At 40.2% G+C, this 20,755-nt stretch overlaps 1 protein-coding gene across 4 annotated transcripts in view; it reads left to right on the top strand.

Annotated features, from left to right (window-relative positions):
• EMID1 (EMI domain containing 1) overlaps positions 1 to 20,755 on the top strand; it is an 83,763-nt gene that overhangs the window by 2,095 nt on the left and 60,913 nt on the right. For all 4 annotated transcript variants that reach the window (XM_075213617.1, XM_075213626.1, XM_075213635.1 and 1 more), the window contains exons 2-3: positions 8,226 to 8,339; positions 9,865 to 9,968. In XM_075213617.1, coding sequence (XP_075069718.1) covers positions 8,226 to 8,339; positions 9,865 to 9,968 — 218 coding nt within the window. The remainder of the gene's footprint in view (positions 1 to 8,225; positions 8,340 to 9,864; positions 9,969 to 20,755) is intronic.

Genomic DNA, 20,755 nt, shown 5'->3' with positions numbered 1-20,755 from the left:
TCCTCATCATACATTGTGCTGCTCTTTTATAGTTACCCACTAACCCAGATTATGATTTTTCTTAATGTTTTGTCTGTCATAGTGTCCGTATTTTCTTTTTGTATTTATCTAATACTATCCTAGTCCAAAGCTCTGTACAGCCAATTTCACAGCCCTAGTTGTACTTGCCTTTGAAACATTCTAAAATATGTGTAACTTAATATTTTTTCCAATGTAAGTTTTTATAATGCTATATAATTACAAATATGCCCTGTTGTCCAATTATATTGTGACATAAATAGATGCAAACTCCCTTACAGCAAAGTGTCCGTAGGAATGGTATAATCGTATTAAAAACTAAGCTATGACTGACAGCTCAATTCACGACTTATAAAATTATCTATATCTTTAGGGGCTCAATACCCACATCATGAAGAATGATGGTATCCTTCGTTCCTATTCTATAATTTTTGATTATATATGCAATACTGCTATGAGTGAAAACAAACTCATGCACAAAGTATAACACTACTGCTTCAAAGGAGCAATGTGGACCTGTTCTTCCATGGATGCCTGCACTAATACCTATTATGTTCTATACTGCTCTTTTGAAGGATGTTTTGGGATGCCCAGTGTTATTATTCTTTATATTTTAGAATTTAATTTCTCACCCTTCAAATACCCTACCCTGAATAGAACCAAATCAATGTGTGTATTTCTGCATCACATGTATAAGCATAGGTTATGGCTTATGTTCAGGGCCGGTGCAAGACCTCGGTGAGCCATTAGTACCACACACACACACACACACACACACACACACACACAGAAGTGGCACCCCCATCCCTGCTGCTTGTTACCTCAGCAGGAGGGAGTGTGGCACTCTGCAACCAAACGCCACACTCCCAGCACCATTAAGGAGCACCAGCCAACCGCTTCACATGTAAGATGCAGCCAGCTGTTTCTCCTTCACATCAGTGGCCAGCACTTTGGGTGAGGGCACACAGGGGCATTAGAAACACTAGATGTATGACATTATGTCACCCATTCAGTGTTGCAGATGCCATGTAACAATTGGTGCACTAGGCAGCTGCCTAGGTCCATCTAATGGAGCCCCTGCCCTGCATATGCTCCTAGGAAAGTATATTTTAACTTTATATGCAAACTACTGATTTTAGTCGTTTACAATGACAAACTGTAGCTTCAGTTGTAGAAGCAAGCAAAGAGTTCTCATATCAGACATCATTAAATAATTAGATTGCAATAGCCGAGATTGGTTTGTGTTTGTTCCATGCAATCATTTCCTTGCCATCAAGTATTGTTTCCTACATACATTCTACCTGAAATATACAGTTCCTGTCTGATGCTAGATCTGTCACCTCCACACCTTACACACACACACACACACACACACACACACACACACACACACACACACACACAGTAACTGCAGGGGTCTCTGGCATACAGATGATGAGAAAAGCTTTATGTTTACCCCTGGAGCAGTCTCAAGCTTAGTCTGTCTGTGGCACTCCTTCTAACCTAAAAGAGGAGCCTTCCTTCCCTGGGGCAATAAAGATGTAGCTGAGCACTCACAATGACTCGAGCAGTATGTGTTTTATTGTGTGTTCATCATAATATGTGTTTGAAGTAACTGCTTTAATATTTGTCTACAGAATGCAATATTGTTGCTCTTTTATCAAACTGTTGTATATACAACAGAAAAAGAGTACTCATGGTATTGTAAAGTGTTATCAACTGACTTTATTCCATGAGAATTTTAACTAAGAAATAAGAATAGATATTGAAAATTATTTCCAGTATACAGAATAAGAGGAACTGTACTGTGCATATAGAGCAACAAGTTAACACTTTCCAGGGACAAATCTTTAAAACCCAAGACAATAAAAAGAGAAATACTGGTGTGGACTGGGGTGGCAGAATCCAGGACAGAGGTATATTTGTAGAGGGGGACAACCTTGACACTGGGAAAGTAAAGAGTGGTGATGAGGGAGAGAAGTGAGTAAGAAGGAGAAAATAAGCAGGGTAGGGGGTGTCAAAGTTACACTTGGTGAGGGTAGACTTGGGACACAAGGGTAGGGTTAGAGGGGTATAAGATGAGAAAAGGGCATGGATTTCATCCCCAGAGATGGGTGGGGAGAAGTTTAAGGAGGAGATGATGTTCAGAGTGGGGGAAGAGGGACTTGCTACAATAGTAGGAGAGGAGTCCTCCAGCCTTCATCACCCCAGGAACCAGGATCCAAAGCCCCTCAGGTAATGGACTCCTCTCCACACCTGTCAACCTCCCCCCCCCCCAGTGTTGGGCAATATGATACACTTAAGTGGTGGAATAGGCAGCCCTCTAACCTTTAGATGGGCCGCACATCACCCTTAATCTTAATATTAAGTTACAACAATACCTTTAACCAAAGAAAGAGACGCCTTTCTGTAACAACATGTCTGTTAGCATTTGTAACAAGTCTTACAAGATATAGCAAACAAATATGACAATAAAACAGGAAGGCGCTTGTGTACCCCGGTGAAGGCACATAGAGGGGTATGCGGCCCTAGACCTGCCTGTTACCCATCACTTCTCTGATGGGTACCTGATGCCTCTCCAATCCGCCGGACCTTAAATAACTCCCACAGATCCCTTTGAGGGGCTTCCTGAACATTGGACCATTGGACAGCAGCACCTGCCAATTATTCTCTTCCACCACTCACAGCCAGCCCCCTGAGTACCCTCCCTTGGGGTGCCAAACAACTGCCCAGTCTATATTCATGGGGTTGCCTCCCCATTCCCCTGAATGCTTGCTTGCTCTCCATGAATTCCTTGTTCAGACCATATGAGTTTTATGATGCCTAACTGCTTTTGTCATAGCATAATCTTATTGTAATTGCCCCCTCATAACTTCTCCTTCCAACCCTACTCTGTCCCCTCACCTTGTTGTCAACCTCTCCACACATCACACTAGAACTCATTGCTCTTACCTGTCTCTGCCCCTAGTTCCCATCCAGTGTCACTTCCCCCAGCGAGTGATCATGTCTCTTAGCATGTCTCCTTCTCCTTGCTCCTTTCCTGTATTCAGTGTCGGACTGGGGCATGAAGGGCCCACCGGGGAATGCAACACTAGGGACCCACCAAAGGGGGTGTGGTCAGCCATCATAGAGGCGGGACCAGACACTAGAGGGGGAGTGGTCAGTCCACAAAGGACAGCTAGCACCTTAGTGCAGTATATAAATAATGCACTGTGTGTATAAAGAATACACAGTGTTGACCTGCCCCTTAGATTGGGCAGAACAGTCACCAAAAAACAGGATTGTCCCACTAGACCAGGATTGGCTAACCTGTGGCACTCCAGGTGTTGTGAAACTACAAGCCCCAGCATGCTTTGCCAATATATAGCAGCTTATTGCTGGAAGGGTATGCTAGGACTTATAGTTTCACAACACCTGGAGTACCACAAGTTAGCCAAGCCTGCACTAAACTCAGATCATTTGACAGACTGTCCTACCTGTTGTTGTCACTTTTACCACCTGTGGCTGCTGGTTTCTTTAGTTGTGGCTTGTCTGGATCCTGGAATGTTGAGGGACCTATTTGGAAAAAATAATAGGTACATTTAGAAGCGTCAACCATCCCTGCCATTAAATAAACAGCACCCACATTTAATAATTAGGCCTCTCTCTAGCCTCAACATTAAAGTAATAGTGCTCACATTTGATGAATAGATCTATTTCTTTCCAACCAACCCGAACATTAAATTAATAGTATTCCCATTTAATTAATAAACCTATTACCCTCCCTCCAAACAGTCCCAGCAATAAATTATTAACATGTACGTTTAATACATCCATTTCCCACGACCATTCCTAGCATTAAATAATTAATAAAAACAAAAATATTTGGAATCTCCTGCGCATTATAACCAAATGCAGCCTCTTATTCCTAACAGCACAAACCCCCTTTGTGCAGAAAATATTAGCAATGTAAAATGGAAAGGAATCAGATGGCGCTATTGATATTTACATACAACAAAACAAAAAAGTCCCGGAAAAGTTCAAAATGAACACTTGTTCCAATGATACAGTTCCAATGACTGTCCGCTCTCAATGATGTTTTATGTATACAGTTCAAATCCTCAGGATTTTCACATCAATCGTTTCCAGATTATCTCCATATAAAGGGAAAAAAACATAAAAAAAAATATCTTAGTGTAGCTTGTACCGTGCATATGTGCCTTATTATTCAATGGGATACCTCTGTTCACCCGTGGATAATTACGTATACCATGCAGCACCACGTGATATGCTCTATATGTCTTAAAAGTATACACTTACACATAGAAAATAGACAAAAGAGTCTACTGTGATAATCACTTTCACTCTTCTGAAGTCAAGATATACTCCGTTTCCATAAAGAAAGAAAAAAATTGCTCATGTGTAAAAACGTCAATACATTTATTAGAGCATTGGGCATCAGCCCCGATAAAACATAAAAACATATAAAATCTAAAAACAGGATCCTTTAGTGAAGGTGGACTCTTACCCCCACTCAGAGAAAAACGGGCATGTAGGAAGATGTAAATGTCCGAATCCGGACCGCCGGCTTGTTCACTCACAGTTCCCGCTGTCGCTGAGTGGAAGGAAGTTTCTCCTGCACGTTCCTCTGACGTCACCTACGTCTCCTAATCCTTGCCCAATTGAGCAGGGGCGACGCAGCGGGGACGATGTGAGGGGCCTCCAGGTAAGCTCCGCTCACTGGTGAAAGGGGGTGTGGCCGTACGGTAGTCGGGCCTACCGGTGGTTTAACCGGTAGTCCGCTGGGCCAGTCCGACCCTGCCTGTATTGCATTCTTCACCCCTCCAGTTCCACCCCATCAAGCACCACTGACACTCTCTTACACCACAGCTCGCCCCTCTCCTCTCCTACTATTGTAGCAAGTCCCTCTTCCCCCTCTCTGTACATCATCTTCTGCTTAAACTTCTCCCCACCCATCTCTGGGGATGAAATCCGTGCCCTTTTCTCATTACCCTTGTGTCCCAAGTCTACCCTCGCCAAGTGTAACTTTGACACCCCCTACCCTGCTTATTTTCTCCTTCTCACTCACTTCTCTCCCTCATCACCACTCTTTCCTATCCCAGTGTCAAGGTTGTCCCCCTCTACAAATATACCTCTGCCCTGGATTCTGCCACCCCAGTCCACACCACAATTGGCTTTCTAAACTGACATGCTACTTACAAAAATGCTCTCACACCACCAAATATCACTGGATAAAATTGCTAAGTCTTAGGCTGAATTTCTCCATTTCTAATTCATTCTCTCATTTTACAGTTCTGCCCTCTCTCTCCAAACAGCCTATGTTAAATCTCTCATTTTTTTCCCAGTCCAACAATCCTTGTTGGCTCTTTGCCACTTTCAGCTCCCTCCTCTGCCACCATTCCTCCCTTTCATCCTTGACTTTGTCACCCACTTAACCTCCAAAATCAAGTCCATCCATCAGGACATCTTCTTCCATCAAGCTCCTTTTGCCCCACTCTCCAACACTCTAGCCTACCCATGCCCCCATCTGAAATCCATGCCCTTCTCTCATCTTCTTCCACTTTCCCCGTTGACCATATCATCTCTCACCTCTTCAAGTCCCTCTTTCCCAATGCCTGCTCCTTCCTCACCCACCTCTTCAACCTGTCCCTCTTCTTCGGCACCATACCCACCTTCTTCAAACATCCTCAAAAACCCTCCCTTCTCCCTGCCTATCTCTCTATTTACTGACTGATCTCTCTCCTCCCCTTCACCTCCAAGCTTTTCAAAAAACTTGTCCACAACAGCTTCACCGCTTTCCTCTCTTCTCACTCCCTCCTTGATCAGCTTCAATCTGGCTTTTGCTCCTTCCACTCCACTGAAACTGTCCTTACCAAGATCACAAAAAATCTTCTCGCTGCCAAATCTGAGGGTCATTTTTCATCTGCTCCTCTATGCACTGTGCACCACCCCTCAACTCCACTGGCCTTCATGACACCGTCCTCTCCTGGTTTACCTCCTACCTTTCCAACTGCCCCTTCTCCATTTTTACCCATGACTTCACATCTCCTCATAATCCTCTACCTGTCCAGTACGTTCTCAGCCCATTTCTCTTCTGTCTGTACATTTCTTCACTTGATAATTTTATCAGCTCCTTTGGCCTCCATCACCACCTTTATACCAACAATACCCAAATTTACCTCTCCTCCACCCTCCTCTCTAGAGTCTCTAGTTGCTGTCTCCTCTTAAAAACTGAACCCATTATCCCCCCCCCAATTTCAGGGTCCCCTCTCCTCCTCTCCTTGCCCAATATGTTGACAACACTATCCTCTCTTCTGTTCCACAAGTAGACTGCCTAGGTGTCATCCTGGACTCCACGAAAAATCCAACATTTTGGGTGCTAAAACAAATTACTTATGATTTGTAAGAAATAATCTCAGCTGCCATTAAAGGGGATATTGCTAATAAAGTAAAAGAATAACAGGAGCTCTATTGTGAGGATCTACAGCAACACACATGAACAGCAAACCAGAGCTAGACACAACGTTCAGGGTATATTGGGAAGGTGTAAGACCAGCCAAGGTAAGAATGAGGTTGAGCCCTTATATAAGCCTAAACTTCTCCCCTATGAGCAATGGAGGGTACTTCCTCCTGAATTCCAAGTGGTTAACCCTTTTCTCAGATGTGGTAGTTTCTTCAGGCAATGCTAGAGAGTGTTTATGTAAAAAATGCAAAGCAATAAATTATATAATTCTAAGTTCTCAAATTCTTATCAAACTCTGTTATGACATATTGGCAGATTTTGTAAATCCTCCACATTGCAGCCCTGTCTAATGATCTTAGGGAATCCTGTTTATTCTGCAGCGCTAGAGTCAGAGCTCATGATTGCAATGGTGATCTCTGATAATATAAATCCTTATAAAAAAGGGTTGAATGTATGCATTTTGTCTGCTGCTACAGACTTCTTCAGATTTTTAAATAAATAAACCATTAGAATGATGACAAGTTACTTTGCATAGCACTGCGGAATTAGTAGCGTTATATAAATAAATGGTTGGCAGCATGGTGGCTTAGTGGTTAGCCCTTCTGCCTCACAGCACTGGAGGCTCATGAGTTCAATGTTATGAATCCCAGTGTATTTACGAAGAGCAACAGAAGTGTAAAGCAAAGTGTCTTTATTCAGGTAAATACACAAACAAAGAATACTCAGATCCCCTGAGAAAAACAGGTTCCTAAGGAGACTGTATAGTAAAATGGCAGGAACAGGTATTATAAGTTTTACCCCAGTCCAGAAGGCACAAGACTGTCCAGGAAAGCAGACAGAGTCCAGGAATAAAGCAGTGATCAGACAAACAAATCCAAATAGCCAGGCAGAGATCAAGCAAATTAGCGAGGTCCAGAAGTCTGTCCAAAAGGTCAGGGCAACAGGCAAAACAGCGTAGTCCAAGGTACAGGCAAACGATTCGGGGTCTCAGACAAGCAGGCAAGGTCCAAGGTACAGGCAGGGGTCATACACAGAAGTTTAGTCCAGCAGGTATATACCAAATAGCACAGGAGCAGGTTAGCAGCAGCCAGGAACAAACGGATGAACTGCACAGAGCACAGCTAGAGGCAGGTACTTAAAGCAGTGCAACAGGTGCAGTTCTAATCAGGCATAATGCAAGGAGAGTAACTCCTTCAGGCACGTAGAAGAGTTCAGGAACAGAACAGCAGCACCTCTGGTGGTATGAGGCACTGCTGCTAGGTACAAACAACAGACAGAGTTGTAACATTCAATTCCCGACCATGGCCTTATCTGTGTGGAGTTTGTATGTTCTCCCCGTGTTTGCTTGGGTTTTCTCCAGGCACTACGGTCTCCTCCCACCATCCAAAAACATACTAGTATGTTAATTGGCTGCTATCAAATTGACCCTAGTCTATGTGTGTGTATGTATGTTGGGGAATTTAGACTGTAAGCTCCAAAGGGGCAGGGACTGATGTGAGTGAGTTCTCTGTACAGCGCTGCAGAATTAGTGGCGCTATATAAATAAATAGATGATGATGATGATGATATGATGTTGCTTTTGAAGAGTCAAATATTGTTTGACTGTCAGTTTCAGCATATAGAACTATTCTTAATAAATTGTCATGTTTTTAGTATCAGTTTTTGTCTGTATGCAATTATTGAAGTTTATTTACCTCCTATTATTGTCTGCTTAAGAATAAATGCTAATTTATGTATATTATAGGAACTGGTGCTCTGTACCTGTCAGCCGGACAGTGTCTTGCCAAGTTCAGAATGGCACTTTCCTGCAGAGAGTGTACCAGAATTGTCATTGGGCAGCAGGCTGCTCTGGGGGAAGGTGAGACTGCAGAGCCATATATTACTAATCTATGTTACCTTTTCTTTCTTGCTATTACTCTCATTCCATCTCTATTTTATTTCTGCATATTTGTATGATTTTTTTAGACACACTGTGCCTGATTCATGTCGAATGCTGCTTGCACGTAAGTTGCGTGTTTAAAAGGAACATACAATTTGAGTGTAGTTCCAGCCATCCTCAAATACAAACGTATCTAAAGATACTTTTCAATTTGAATCTGGATGTAAGTACTTGCCATATGTAGTCATACAGAACAGACTGCAGCAAACGCACATGCATATGTACACTAAAAGGACACAGCAGAACGCATAAAACTTTTTTATTTTATCAAAATTTAAAATAACAAATGTTAACAGTATAATCATTTATATGAATATTTATTTTCAAATATAATTGTTTTTTTATATTTTGTTTATATTAATTACATAAATAAAGAAAATGTAAATGCGTACACTACATACAGGGCCAGATTTTTTAAGACATGCAAAACGAACATATTGTGCAGGTTTTTTGTGTTTTTCAGGCATATCCGTATTCAACTGCACGGGGATCTGCCGAAATGTCTCTTGTTGAATATGCTCTGCTTTGTCAGACACAATACATTGCAGGATATGTCCAATACATATCTGGAATATAAAGACCCAGCAGAGCACATAGAAAAATATCTGATTATTGTCACCTGTTAATAATATAGGATAGTCATTAAGGAAAATATTGTAAAAAATTCAGGGTAATACATTTATCATGATATTATTAATGTCTATTGCACATAAAATGCCTTTTATCAGTTGCTCCTGATTGTAAATACATGTTCTCATGTTCTAGAATGTATACGCGACCATCATCTCTATCACTTGGCACTTACACCCGACCTGTAGCTGGTGCAAGTTATACTACTGAGAAACACTTACCGTAGAAATGCCCAAAGCTTAAATAGGACATTGCTGTATGTGCTCAAGCTTGACACGCCGTTGCTGTAAACTGACTATGTCCATGAAATCATAGCCTGTTGTCAATGTCCTTTGCGCTTGAAGTTGTATTGGATGTTCTTGCGTGCAGTGGCGTATCGTCCATTTCTGGGGATGCACAGTGCAATTTTACTCAAAATACAGCACGTATTGGCATTTACATTCCTTAATGAATCAGGCCCACAATGCATTTTTATAGTATGTCTTGGTTGCATAAAGTTGTTTTGTGATAGATACTGGCTCTCATACATGTACTTTTCAATTCATTAATGACTTTTTACTTATGTGCGTATACTGCAGTCTGATATATGTGTCTATGTACAGCAAGTACTGTTTAGAAAGTGCGTATTTCCACCCATATTCAAATAGTAACGTATCTTGAGATCCATTTGGATTTGAATACAGACGGAACTACAGACAAGTTGCATGCTGAACTTACATTCAAGCAGTGTTTGGAAATTAATCAAGCCGTATAAGTCACTTTATGTGTCCATGTATGTCACATGCAGACTTTATTATAGTCACATGATTTTCAGTTATAGGACAGTTGTACGACCAACCTATAGACTCAGCTATAAGTCGGTGACTACACTGGAATGGAGATGCTGTCCAGGATACCGAGGAGCTAACTGCGAGGAGGGTAAAGCAATCTGATTATCTCATATGTTAGTTTGTATAGGACATTCTGTAGACAGGTAACTTAAGAAAAATAGACACACATTCTCACATAACTTATATAAAACACTTTAATTTCAGAGTTAATTTATTTTTGCGGATGTCATGTTTTACTATTGTCTAAAGTTTTTTTTATTGAAGGGAAGCACTGTAATTGCTATTTTTCATGGATGTATATGTAAACCTGTGGGCTCCATTTATCACTCTGCCATTATATATCCAAGGGGTCACTGCTGGTTTTGCCCCCACTGACAATAAGTTCAGGAAGCCTCAATCAAGTATTGCGGCTATACTACACATTCTAATAACGCCCTCTTAGGAAGCTGAAAAAAATTATTTATTGCCTGAATTATTTGTAGGGGCAGGGGGAATTTATATATAACTTTTATACTTTGTATATCACATTTCTATAGATAAAAGTTTGTTGGGGGGTGGGGGGGGGGGGCTCTGGGGAATCCAGAGTGATAAAAATTCCATATTAAAATAAATTGCAATAAATTGCTGCGATAAAAAATTGCACTTTGTTTGCTATAATAATACTAAATAAAGCGCTGCTTGTCTTAAAATATAATGAAGGAGATGGACTACTTAGATATCGTCTGCTTCCTTGTACAATTTACAATTCCACCATAAATTTAGGAATTGTTTGTTGATGGTTAATGGTTGATGGTTAAGTGGAAATCCCTGTAGTAAATCTGATGTTGAAGAGGTGCCTCACATTGGCATTGGGTATGTAACCCTCTGGCTACATAAGTCATATACTTTCCCCTCCTGAAAAACTTTCATTGATGCAAGGGAGAAAACTGATGTTGCTATACAATTTTATACCCTGATCAAAAAAAAAATCAACCACTCTGTCTCTCTACCTGTCCCTCTAAGCTCTTTCCAGAAATTCTCTTTTTAATTCCTCCAGATTCTCTGATTTTCTGATACTTCTACCTAGTGTTAGAAGTCCATCTTTTGCTGCATACCAACATGGTGAAAATTACATTATTTTATGTATATTGAAATGTAGTATCTTCTTACTACATGTCTTAGAGGTAGCTGTTGCTGCTGGCCATGTCTCCATGTACAGCAATTGTCAAAGGGCCATCTACAGGCTGTATTAAGGTATTACATGGCTTCAAAAATTAATTGAAGACAAGTATCAAGGTGAAAATGCAACAATATTATGCAGATTTGAGCATATTTTAAAGTATAAAGGCAATATAATTTTATACAACCATAAAAATGATTTGATCATGTCAAGTCACAACACGAATCTAGGTATGACAAAAGCATTCCTGTACAGCACTGCAGATTTATCTAGTGGTAATATAAATAATAATAGTATTAGAGGAACATGATACCAGAGCTTGCAATCTACTGTTCTTTGTATTATGGGTGTTGTTCAATTCTGCAGAGCTTCTGTGTCTCTTCCTGCCTGTGACAGTAGGAAGATGTAAATCTACTCTGTCCCTGTGACCTGTGTACCTCTTGCTGGATCTCACACAGTGTTTTGCAACAAAACACAGTACACAACGCTAGCATCTCTTGGTGGGGAACAGCAAGTGACAGATACAGGAAAGATGGCAGCATAGATGATAAAGGCTAATTTCCGCTGCACATTTATTTAATTAGAAATTGTTGTTTATGGTAGCTATAAATACATTTGAAAAACGGAAGAAACAAAAAGGGAATAATTTATTTGTTAGAATAATAGCAATTTATATACTTATTGTGACAATGAGTGTACTGTATGTCTTTTGTAGTCCTGCTACAATTTTTTTAAAAAATGTTGGGAAACGAAAAACTGACAGGTTAGTGATGTGTGTTGCTGCAGTGTAAGGGTATACGTTTTGCTCTTTCAAAAAAACAACTTTTTTAAACTTCTACACTCCTGGACAATGAACTTTCTGCTGCTAACATGTAATGGGTGCAGGGCAACAGTAAAATAGGACCTTAAGATATGTCTGTAAATAGTAACTCAATGATGTTCACAGTGGCCAATCTGACAAGAATTCCACACCCAAATCACTGGATCAAAAAAGATCAAAAAGCCCAAAGTGCCATCTCCCTTAGCATAGATAGTGCAGAAATCCCTCCCCTCCGCGAACCAACGGTACTGTACAGCAGCCGCGGCGCTGTCAAAGAAGCGTCCGTGGCAGTGCTGTATTATAGTATAATACAGCACTGCCGCGGATGCTGCTTTACAGCGCCGCGGCTGCTGTAGAATTCAGACTCGCCGAAATGGAGCAGCAGCTCCCTCTCGCAATATTTTTATTTTTTCCGGGGGGGGGGGGGCGGAAACCCCCCCTTCTAAATCCTGCGTTCGCCCCTGTAGTGACCAAATTAGGCACATATACAAATACCAGCAATAAATTGTATTAATTTATAAAAGTTTATCAAGCTATATTGGAACTGATTAAGGCCCAGCATACGCAGGACTACATAAGGAGTAACCTAGAAATGGTAAAGCATCTACTTGGCAATGGTAAAGAACTAAAAGACGTCCATGTAGTGACATTGCTACTCACTAGTGTCGAAGACAGTTATGAAACAATTGTGGTTGCGCTCTATACTTGACCAGATGGCGAGCTGAAATTATAACATGTCAAAGGCAAGCATGTGGATGAATGCAAGCAGAATCCAGGGAGGGCAAGCAATGACATTATACTCAGAGCAGAGACCTAAGATTGGTGTAAAAATAAACAGTCAGCAACGTGAAAAACGTGAATCTTTTATATGAAGTCTACTAACCTAAAGTACAGCTAACAAGTTTGGAAAGTTGGTATGAATCAGCTGATGAAGCAAAGTAATCATCAGAAGTCCCAATGTGCTATAAAAGTGGCTAACAACACTCCAGGTATGGAGGCTGCATTTATCACCAGTGTGTGTCATCAAAGCAGGCACGGTGACTTCATAGCACAAGTCATATAACCTGTGATAAAAGCTTCTTCTCTCACATTGCCCAAAGTAAGACAGAGTTACCTAGTTAATGGACAGTATGTGTCCTCAGAAAGAGTATGGGCAGGTTACGTTCACTACCCAGTCTCCCCTACACTCACCAGAAAAATACCAGTAAAGATGTATTATATGTAGTCTTGAAAGCAACCTGTTATCTGTGAAGAAACTCACAAATGCCAGGCAATGTTTTAACATTCAATGATGACACCTACATAATTACAAAAGGGAGTCACACTCCTGCAGAATGAAAAATCACTGATGATTTATATCAGCAGAAGTGAAAAAGTGGTCAGCTCCACCAAGTAGGACCAACATATTAACAGCATCCGACATGTGTCACCCATGTCTAGGAACCAATAAGGAAGCTAGCTAAAGAACAGTTGTCTAATAGCATCAAGCTTTATCACCACTAACTGCAGAGCAGTCCCTGGGGTTTATACACATGGACGTGTGTGGACCAATGAACAATAAGACCCCAGGAAGGAAGAAGTAGTTTCTCAAGATCATCACTGATAAGTCAATATACACAATAGCCTACCTACTAAGGTAATACTTGCAGATAATGACACTAAATAAACAAAACGTACGCTACAAGTCATATTGCAAAATTGCAGAGTACAATGCAACCATTATCAGAATGGTATAGCACAGAGAAAGCAAATGATTGATGATCTAGGTAGACTAGAGGAATGGTCAAAAGCACAGCAAATAGTTTAACGCCAAAAAATGCTACAATGCAACATCATGCACTTGGGTCTCAAAAACTCAAAGGCTAAATATAGTATTAATGGCACTATAATTGAAACTACTGAGGAGGAAATGGATCACTACTTCATGTGACTTAAAGGCAGGTAAGCAAGGTCACAAAACAATGAGAAAGGCAAGTCAGATGCTTGGTTGCATAGAGAGAGGAATCAGTAGCAGAAAGAAAGAAGTAATAATACCACTGTAGAGGTCATTAGTACGGCCTCATCTAGAATACTGTTTCCAGTTCTGGAGGCCAAATCTCCAGAAGGATATAAATACATTAGAGACTGTACAAAGAAGGGCAACTAAAATGGTGCATGGCCTACAGCACAAAACTTGCCAGGAAAGACTAAAATATCTTAATATGTATAGTTTGGAGCAAAGAAGAGAAATCAAGGACATGATAAAAACTTTCAAATATATCAAGGGTTTCAACAAGGTACAGCAGGGAAACATTCTTCAAACAAAGAAAACAGGGAAGGGCTGGCAAATTTTAGCCCAAGGGGAAAGTGGGACAAGACTCGACTCAGCAGCCTATTAGGAACATTTTAAAGGAAAACAAATGCAGATTGCCCAGTGACCCAGGCCAAGGAAGCCCACTATGGGACCGGCCTGTTTTTTTTAGATCAATGCACTTATCAGTATTCATTTTTTGTCCTTTTCTTATGTGGTATAATCATGTTTTTATTTAATACATTTATATGTGTTTTATATATGTTAGTTTCATGAATATATTTATACAATGTAGTAGGTGCAACTCTCAGTGCTTTGGTTTTTAATTTATTCTTTACACTCCCCAAGACTGCCTGTTAAAATAGTGTTTTATTACTGTATTTATTCACAATTGCAAAGTACTGAAAAATATGCTGCTATAGAAATAAATGTTAATAAATAAATAAATAGCGAGGCTGATTTACAAGTCACATGTGAGTGAAATGGTCACCTTAGGGATGACGTGGCTGAAACTTAGGGTTCACAAGAATCTGTCTGTTTCATAATTTGCATAATTTATCAACATTTTAACACAGACTGATAAATGTACATATTGTAGTCAGATGAAGTTCAGATATAAGAGAAGTTAATATTGGTTGTATTTGGCATTACATACCTGAGGAAGAAAGATGGTTAGATCCAAATCAAGGGAGGAACATAAGTAGTATATGATATAACTGTGTGGTTAAATACCATCATCTGCGTATTATATTAGTTTTACCAGTGAGTCTTGTAAATCTATTTAGACTGAGTCTTAGGGCTAGATTTACTAAGCTGCGGGTTTGAAAAAGTGGGGATGTTGCCTATGACAACCAATCAGATTCTAGCTTTCATTTATTTAGTACCTTCTACAAAATGACAGCTAGAATCTGATTGGTTGCTATAGGCAACATCCCCACTTTTTCAAACCCGCAGCTTAGTAAATCTAGCCCTTAGAATGAATAGATGTATAGAAATCATAGGTGGAGTTTAACAAGTGTTCTTTTAGGAAGGAGACTCAGAAACAAACATGTATAGTTAAAGGTTGGTCAAAATAATTGTGCACCATGCTAGGACTTCATAATTTTGAATCCTGTTTTACAGCAACCTTCTCAGTTATGCTTGTGGGATTGGAAAGTCTAATGTGAACACAAGGAAATCATGTGACCAACATAAAGCATAATAGTTGGGTGTAGAGTAGTGTCCTTTCACATGAGTGAAACAAGAAGGAGGAGTTAGCCCGTATATTGATATACAGCTCCATTAAATCTCCTGTAGAGGATTATGTCATATAGTAGAAGATTACAGAGGATTTTGTGTGTTGCAGGGGGATTAGGTAAAAATTTGTACCCGTCTCCCAGTAACACTAAGGGTCAGCCTACAATAAATGCAGGATTGGGCTTGTTATACACTAAGAAGGATGCTTTCCATTTTAAAAGAATATCTTGGCACTATTTATTTATGTATATATCTATATATTTAGCTATAAACTATGTATTTATCTAACCATGATTTATTTTATTTTATTTTTGAATAAAGTGTTTTTATTATTTAGATTTTTAAGGGACAGTACAACAAAACAAATTACGTAACAAAACATACATTCCCAATTCCAGGATAAGTATTCTAAAAGTTATTGTCACTTTTAACATATAACAGACAAAGATATTAATTGACTCTATTCAGATTAAGTATTTTCATTGATAAAAATGTACAGTGAACTACACTCCGGAACCAACCTAAATAAATGAGGTTAAAACTAAGGGTGTGCACCGGGCACTTTTAGTGTTTTGTGTTTTGGGTTCTGATTAGCTTGAGGTTTTGGGTTCTGATTTGTTTTGGCAAAACACCCGACGAAAGGTTTTGGTTCTGATTTAGAGTTTTGGGTTCTGATTTATTTTTAAAAAAGCATAAAAAGTGCTAAAATCTAGTTTTTTGTTTGTTTTTCACTCCTACGCTATTATTAACCTCAATAACATTCAATAACAATCATTTCCACTCATTTCCAGTGTATTTGGAACACCTCACACCTCACAATATTGTTTTTAGTCCAAAAACGTTGGACCGAGGTAGCTTTCTGGACTGCGTAGTGGAGTGTCCCCGGTACCCATTTTGGTACCGGGGCCACAATAAAAAAACCTTAACTGGTCTCAATTCCACTCTACAGATGGCTGATCCTACATCCTCTGCAGCATATACAGGGTGTAGTTCTAACGCGTCAATACCTCTTGTTTTTGACGATGACAGGTCATTTTAATTAATTTTGGATTTGGCCCCAACATTGAATGTAGTTTAATATCTGATACACATCTATCTGAACTGCGTAGTGGAGTGGCCCCGGTACCCAATTTGGTACCGGGGCCACAATATAAAACCCTCAACTGGTCTGAATACCACTGCACAGATGGCGGACACCGGAAGCCCGTCTAACACCAACATAGCAGTTAAGGCCGCAGTTATTTTTTTTTGGAACTACAAAAAAAAAAAACATAGCAATAGAAATTGGCAGTTCCTCTTTTTTGGAAATACAGAAAGAAAGAAAGAAAGTAGTAATAGAAATGGCAGTTCCTCTTTTTTGGAAATACAGAAAGAAAGAAAGTAGTAATAGAAATGGCAGTTTCTCTTTTAGGGAACTACATAAATAATGAAAATATTAATAGAAATGGCAGTTCCTCTTTTTTTGAACTACACAAACAATGAACGTAGTAATAGAAGTGGCAGTTCCTCTTTTTGGGAACTACATATAGAATGAAAATATTAATAGAAGTGGCAGTTCCTCTTTTTGGGAGCTACATATAGAATAAAAATATTAATAGAAGTGGCAGTTCCTCTTTTTGGGAACTACATATAGAATGAAAATATTAATAGAAGTGGCAGTTCCTCTTTTTGGGAACTACATATAGAATGAAAATATTAATAGAAGTGGCAGTTCCTCTTTTTTGGAAATACAGAAAGAAAGAAAGTAGTAATAGAAATGGCAGTTCCTCTTTTTTGGAAATACAGAAAGAAAGAAAGAAAGTAGTAATATAAATGGCAGTTCCTCTTTTTGGGAACTTAACAGGAATTAGAGCTTTTTTCTTATTCAGAAATGATGAGTCTCTCTATTAGAGTGTAATGCCCCTTAAAACTCCTTTAAATAAAATAGTACGTATTCTAGGAGACCCTGTTTATATATTTAAATTGGTTCTGCAAAAATATGCATGATAATCACTGTACAGAGATCTGTAATAGAGCAGCGATTAAAGTGGCCTGATTAAAGGTCATGTAAGATCTTAAAGCACTCACAATTATATAGATACTGTATTCTCGTTAAAGACGCTGCCTAACGTGTATAAAAGTTGGCACTTATATAGCGCTTGCTTCACTGGGTGATGTGAGCAAGCGGAGTGTGTTAATATGTAGAGACCCTAAACATTAATATGATAGAACAAATAGCAGCGCTGTATACGCTGTGTGTAGGTAAGGTAGGGATCTCAAATACCATGACACTCTGTTTAGCCTAATCCCTGACAATGTAATATCACGGAAAGCCTATTTGATTATCAAGGCCAATGCAGCGCACGTCTAACACCAACATAGCTGTGGCGGTGACATGGCCTGCAGGAATATCTCTGATGGAGATAGAACTAGGCCCCAAAGAGCACATAATGCCAAAAAAAAGAGTTGCAACATGGTATTGTCCTTGGGCCCTCCCACCCACACTGATGTTGTTGAAATAGGACATGCACACTTTAACAAACCAATCATTTCAGCGACAGGGCCTACCAAACTACTGTGGCTGAAATGATAGGATGTGCCTAGGTGGCCAAGATCCTTACCCCTGCTTATTTGAGCTTTACATTAGCTACATATGGCCATACATTTGTTGTCCGGATTCGGATAAAAATAACTCCAGACAGAAGAGGTGGATTTTTTGGGCTTCTGATCAGGCATGACTATAGACTTTTTCATCCTATGGACAACAACTGTTTCCCCCCCTGGTGCCTCATTTATGATAACCACATCAGCAGCCTCCTTGTCAAGTTCCTTCACAACGCCAGCTACATCAATAGCCTCCTTGACACCTTGATTATCCAAATCTGGATCTACACTGTGGGTCATCCTTCCAGCATATGCAGAGGGTGTGCTGCAAATGGTGGATGGAGTCACCTCTTCCCGTACAGTGATGGGAAGGTCAGGCTTCGCAACCACCAACACCCTTGGACTCGCCTTGGGGATTTGTGATGTCGTCTGTTTAGAAGGCAGAGTTGTTTGCTGTGTTGTTGCTGACAGCATAACTCTTTTCAATTTTTGGAGGGGGGGGGAGGAGGAGGGCTTAGATCCTTGGGTGAAGCTTAACCACTAGTCCTGAACACGGGCCAGGGCCTAAGCCGTTCCTTGCCACTCCGTGTCGTAAATGGCATATTGGCAAGTTTACGTTTCTCCTAAGATGTTTTCAATTTTCTTTTTTTGCTAATTTTAGTGAACTTTGGTTTTTTGGATTTTACATGCCCTCTAGGAGATTGGGCATCGCCCTTGCCAGACGACGTTGATGGCATTTCATCGTCTATGTCAGGACTAGTGGCAGCAGCTTCAGCATTAGGAGGAGGAAGTGGGTGTTGATCTTTCCCTACTTTATCCTCCAAATTTTTGTACTCCATTATATGCATCACAAGAGAGCGTACCCCTAAACCACACACACTCGGCAAAGCCTTTACAAATTATCTGTGGCACAGGAGAGTACCACTGTACTGGAGTTATACAGCAGTACCTAGTATTTTAAAAATAATTTTTTTATATTTTTTTACAATTATTTTTGTATAATTTTTTTATAATTTTTTAATTTATTTTCTTTCTTTTTTTTTATAATTTTTGTATAACTTTTTAATTTAGTTTTTAGCAGAACAGAGCACAGGACACAGGCAGCACCACTGGACTCAGCAGGACAGAGCACAGGACACAGGCAGCACCACTGGACTCAGCAGGACAGAGCACAGGACACAGCACCACTAGACTCAGCAGGACAGAGCACTGGACAAAGCACCACTAGACTCAGCAGGACAGAGCACTGGACAAAGCACAAAAGTACCACTAAGATTAAAACAAGGACAGGAGCTCCCTAACTGCAACCTCTCTCACGAGTGATCGCATCCAGAATGAAGATGGCGGCCGCTAGCGCTGAATTTATGACATTCGAGTCTCGCGAGATCCGACGCGAGACCTGGATGTCATAGCCTCGGTTTGGCTCCGTTTGGCGCCCAGAAGTTCCCGAACAGTGCTCGGATCCCGTCGGATCCGCACTGTTCGGGTGGGCTCGGATTTCGGAAAAACCAAAGCTAAAGCTGCACAGGGCTGTTACTAATATATTATATCTGGTGGTTCGCCATACATATCAAACCATATCATCTTGGAAGGTGAGGACAGCAAATTGAGACTCATACCAGTGGTATAAGTCTCAAAGATCCAAAGATCAACACTGGGAGCCTTCGGCACCATCCAACCCCTGGCAAGGACCACCTTCGCCAGGGAGGACAATATAAATATATATTTGAAGAGTGGCTTGTCTAAATTCTCATCTAATGTAATATCAAACAAACATATATTGGGGATCATGGGAGGGGTGAGAGATAGTGCAGAGGAGATGCTTCCTCATATATTACACCAAAATGTTTGAACAACAGGGCATGTCCATAATAAGTGCTAGAAAGTATATATGGGGTCTCTGCACTTAGGACACCCAGAGGAGGTGCAAAGTCTCATCATGTGTAGGCTAGAGGAGGTTAAATACACTCTATGTAATATATAAAAATGTATTTAATGCGCCACGCCACCACTCCCCCCCCACCCCTTTACTCTTCTCAGTCTTATTTCTCTTTCTAAAATAGTTGCTTTCTTGAAAAAATTGGGTCAACATGCTCATTAATACTCTTTTCTAACAAGACGCTGTATGTTTTATTGCATATGTATTTTTCAGATTTTTTTTTTTAACACAGTGCTGTATAGAATGTTACTTTTGGTTGACCCTGGCAAAAATAAAATCTTTAAAAAAAAAAAAAAAAATTTATTTAATGGAACTTGAGACAAGGGGTGGCATTTTTTGTGCCACCTGTCACCAAGCTCCATTCGTCATCTGAAAGGACGCCCAGATTAGTCTCTCATTTATTTCTCAACTGATCCAATCCTCTCGGAGACACCTGAGGTAGTAATGTGGCATACAACACTGATATTAATTTACAGGAACCTAGAGAATCCATCACATTTTTTAAAGGGGAGTCTAGGATCTGTAGCTGCTCTCTAGGAAATTGAGCGTTAATGGTATGCCTCAATTGCAGATATCTGAAGAACCAGGAGTTAGGTAACTGGTAAGCGGACATTAGTTGCGCAAATGATCTTAAGTGACCATCTATATATATTTGACCAATAGTATGAAATCCCGCTTTTATCCACATCATTGTATCTTCTAACTTCACCAATTCCCCCAAATCAGAATTATGCCACAGAGGGGAGTCTGGATCCAGCCCTTCGCCTCCCAAGACCGCATGTGCCACTGACCATATCATTGAGTCCTGTCTTATAATTTGAGCCACCGCACTTAGTTTGTGTCACCAC

Source organism: Mixophyes fleayi, chromosome 1, assembly GCF_038048845.1.
Source record: "Mixophyes fleayi isolate aMixFle1 chromosome 1, aMixFle1.hap1, whole genome shotgun sequence".
Classification (NCBI taxonomy): Eukaryota; Metazoa; Chordata; class Amphibia; order Anura; family Limnodynastidae; genus Mixophyes; species Mixophyes fleayi.
Note: the sequence above shows the minus strand (reverse complement) of the source record. Positions and strands in the feature narration are given on the sequence as shown.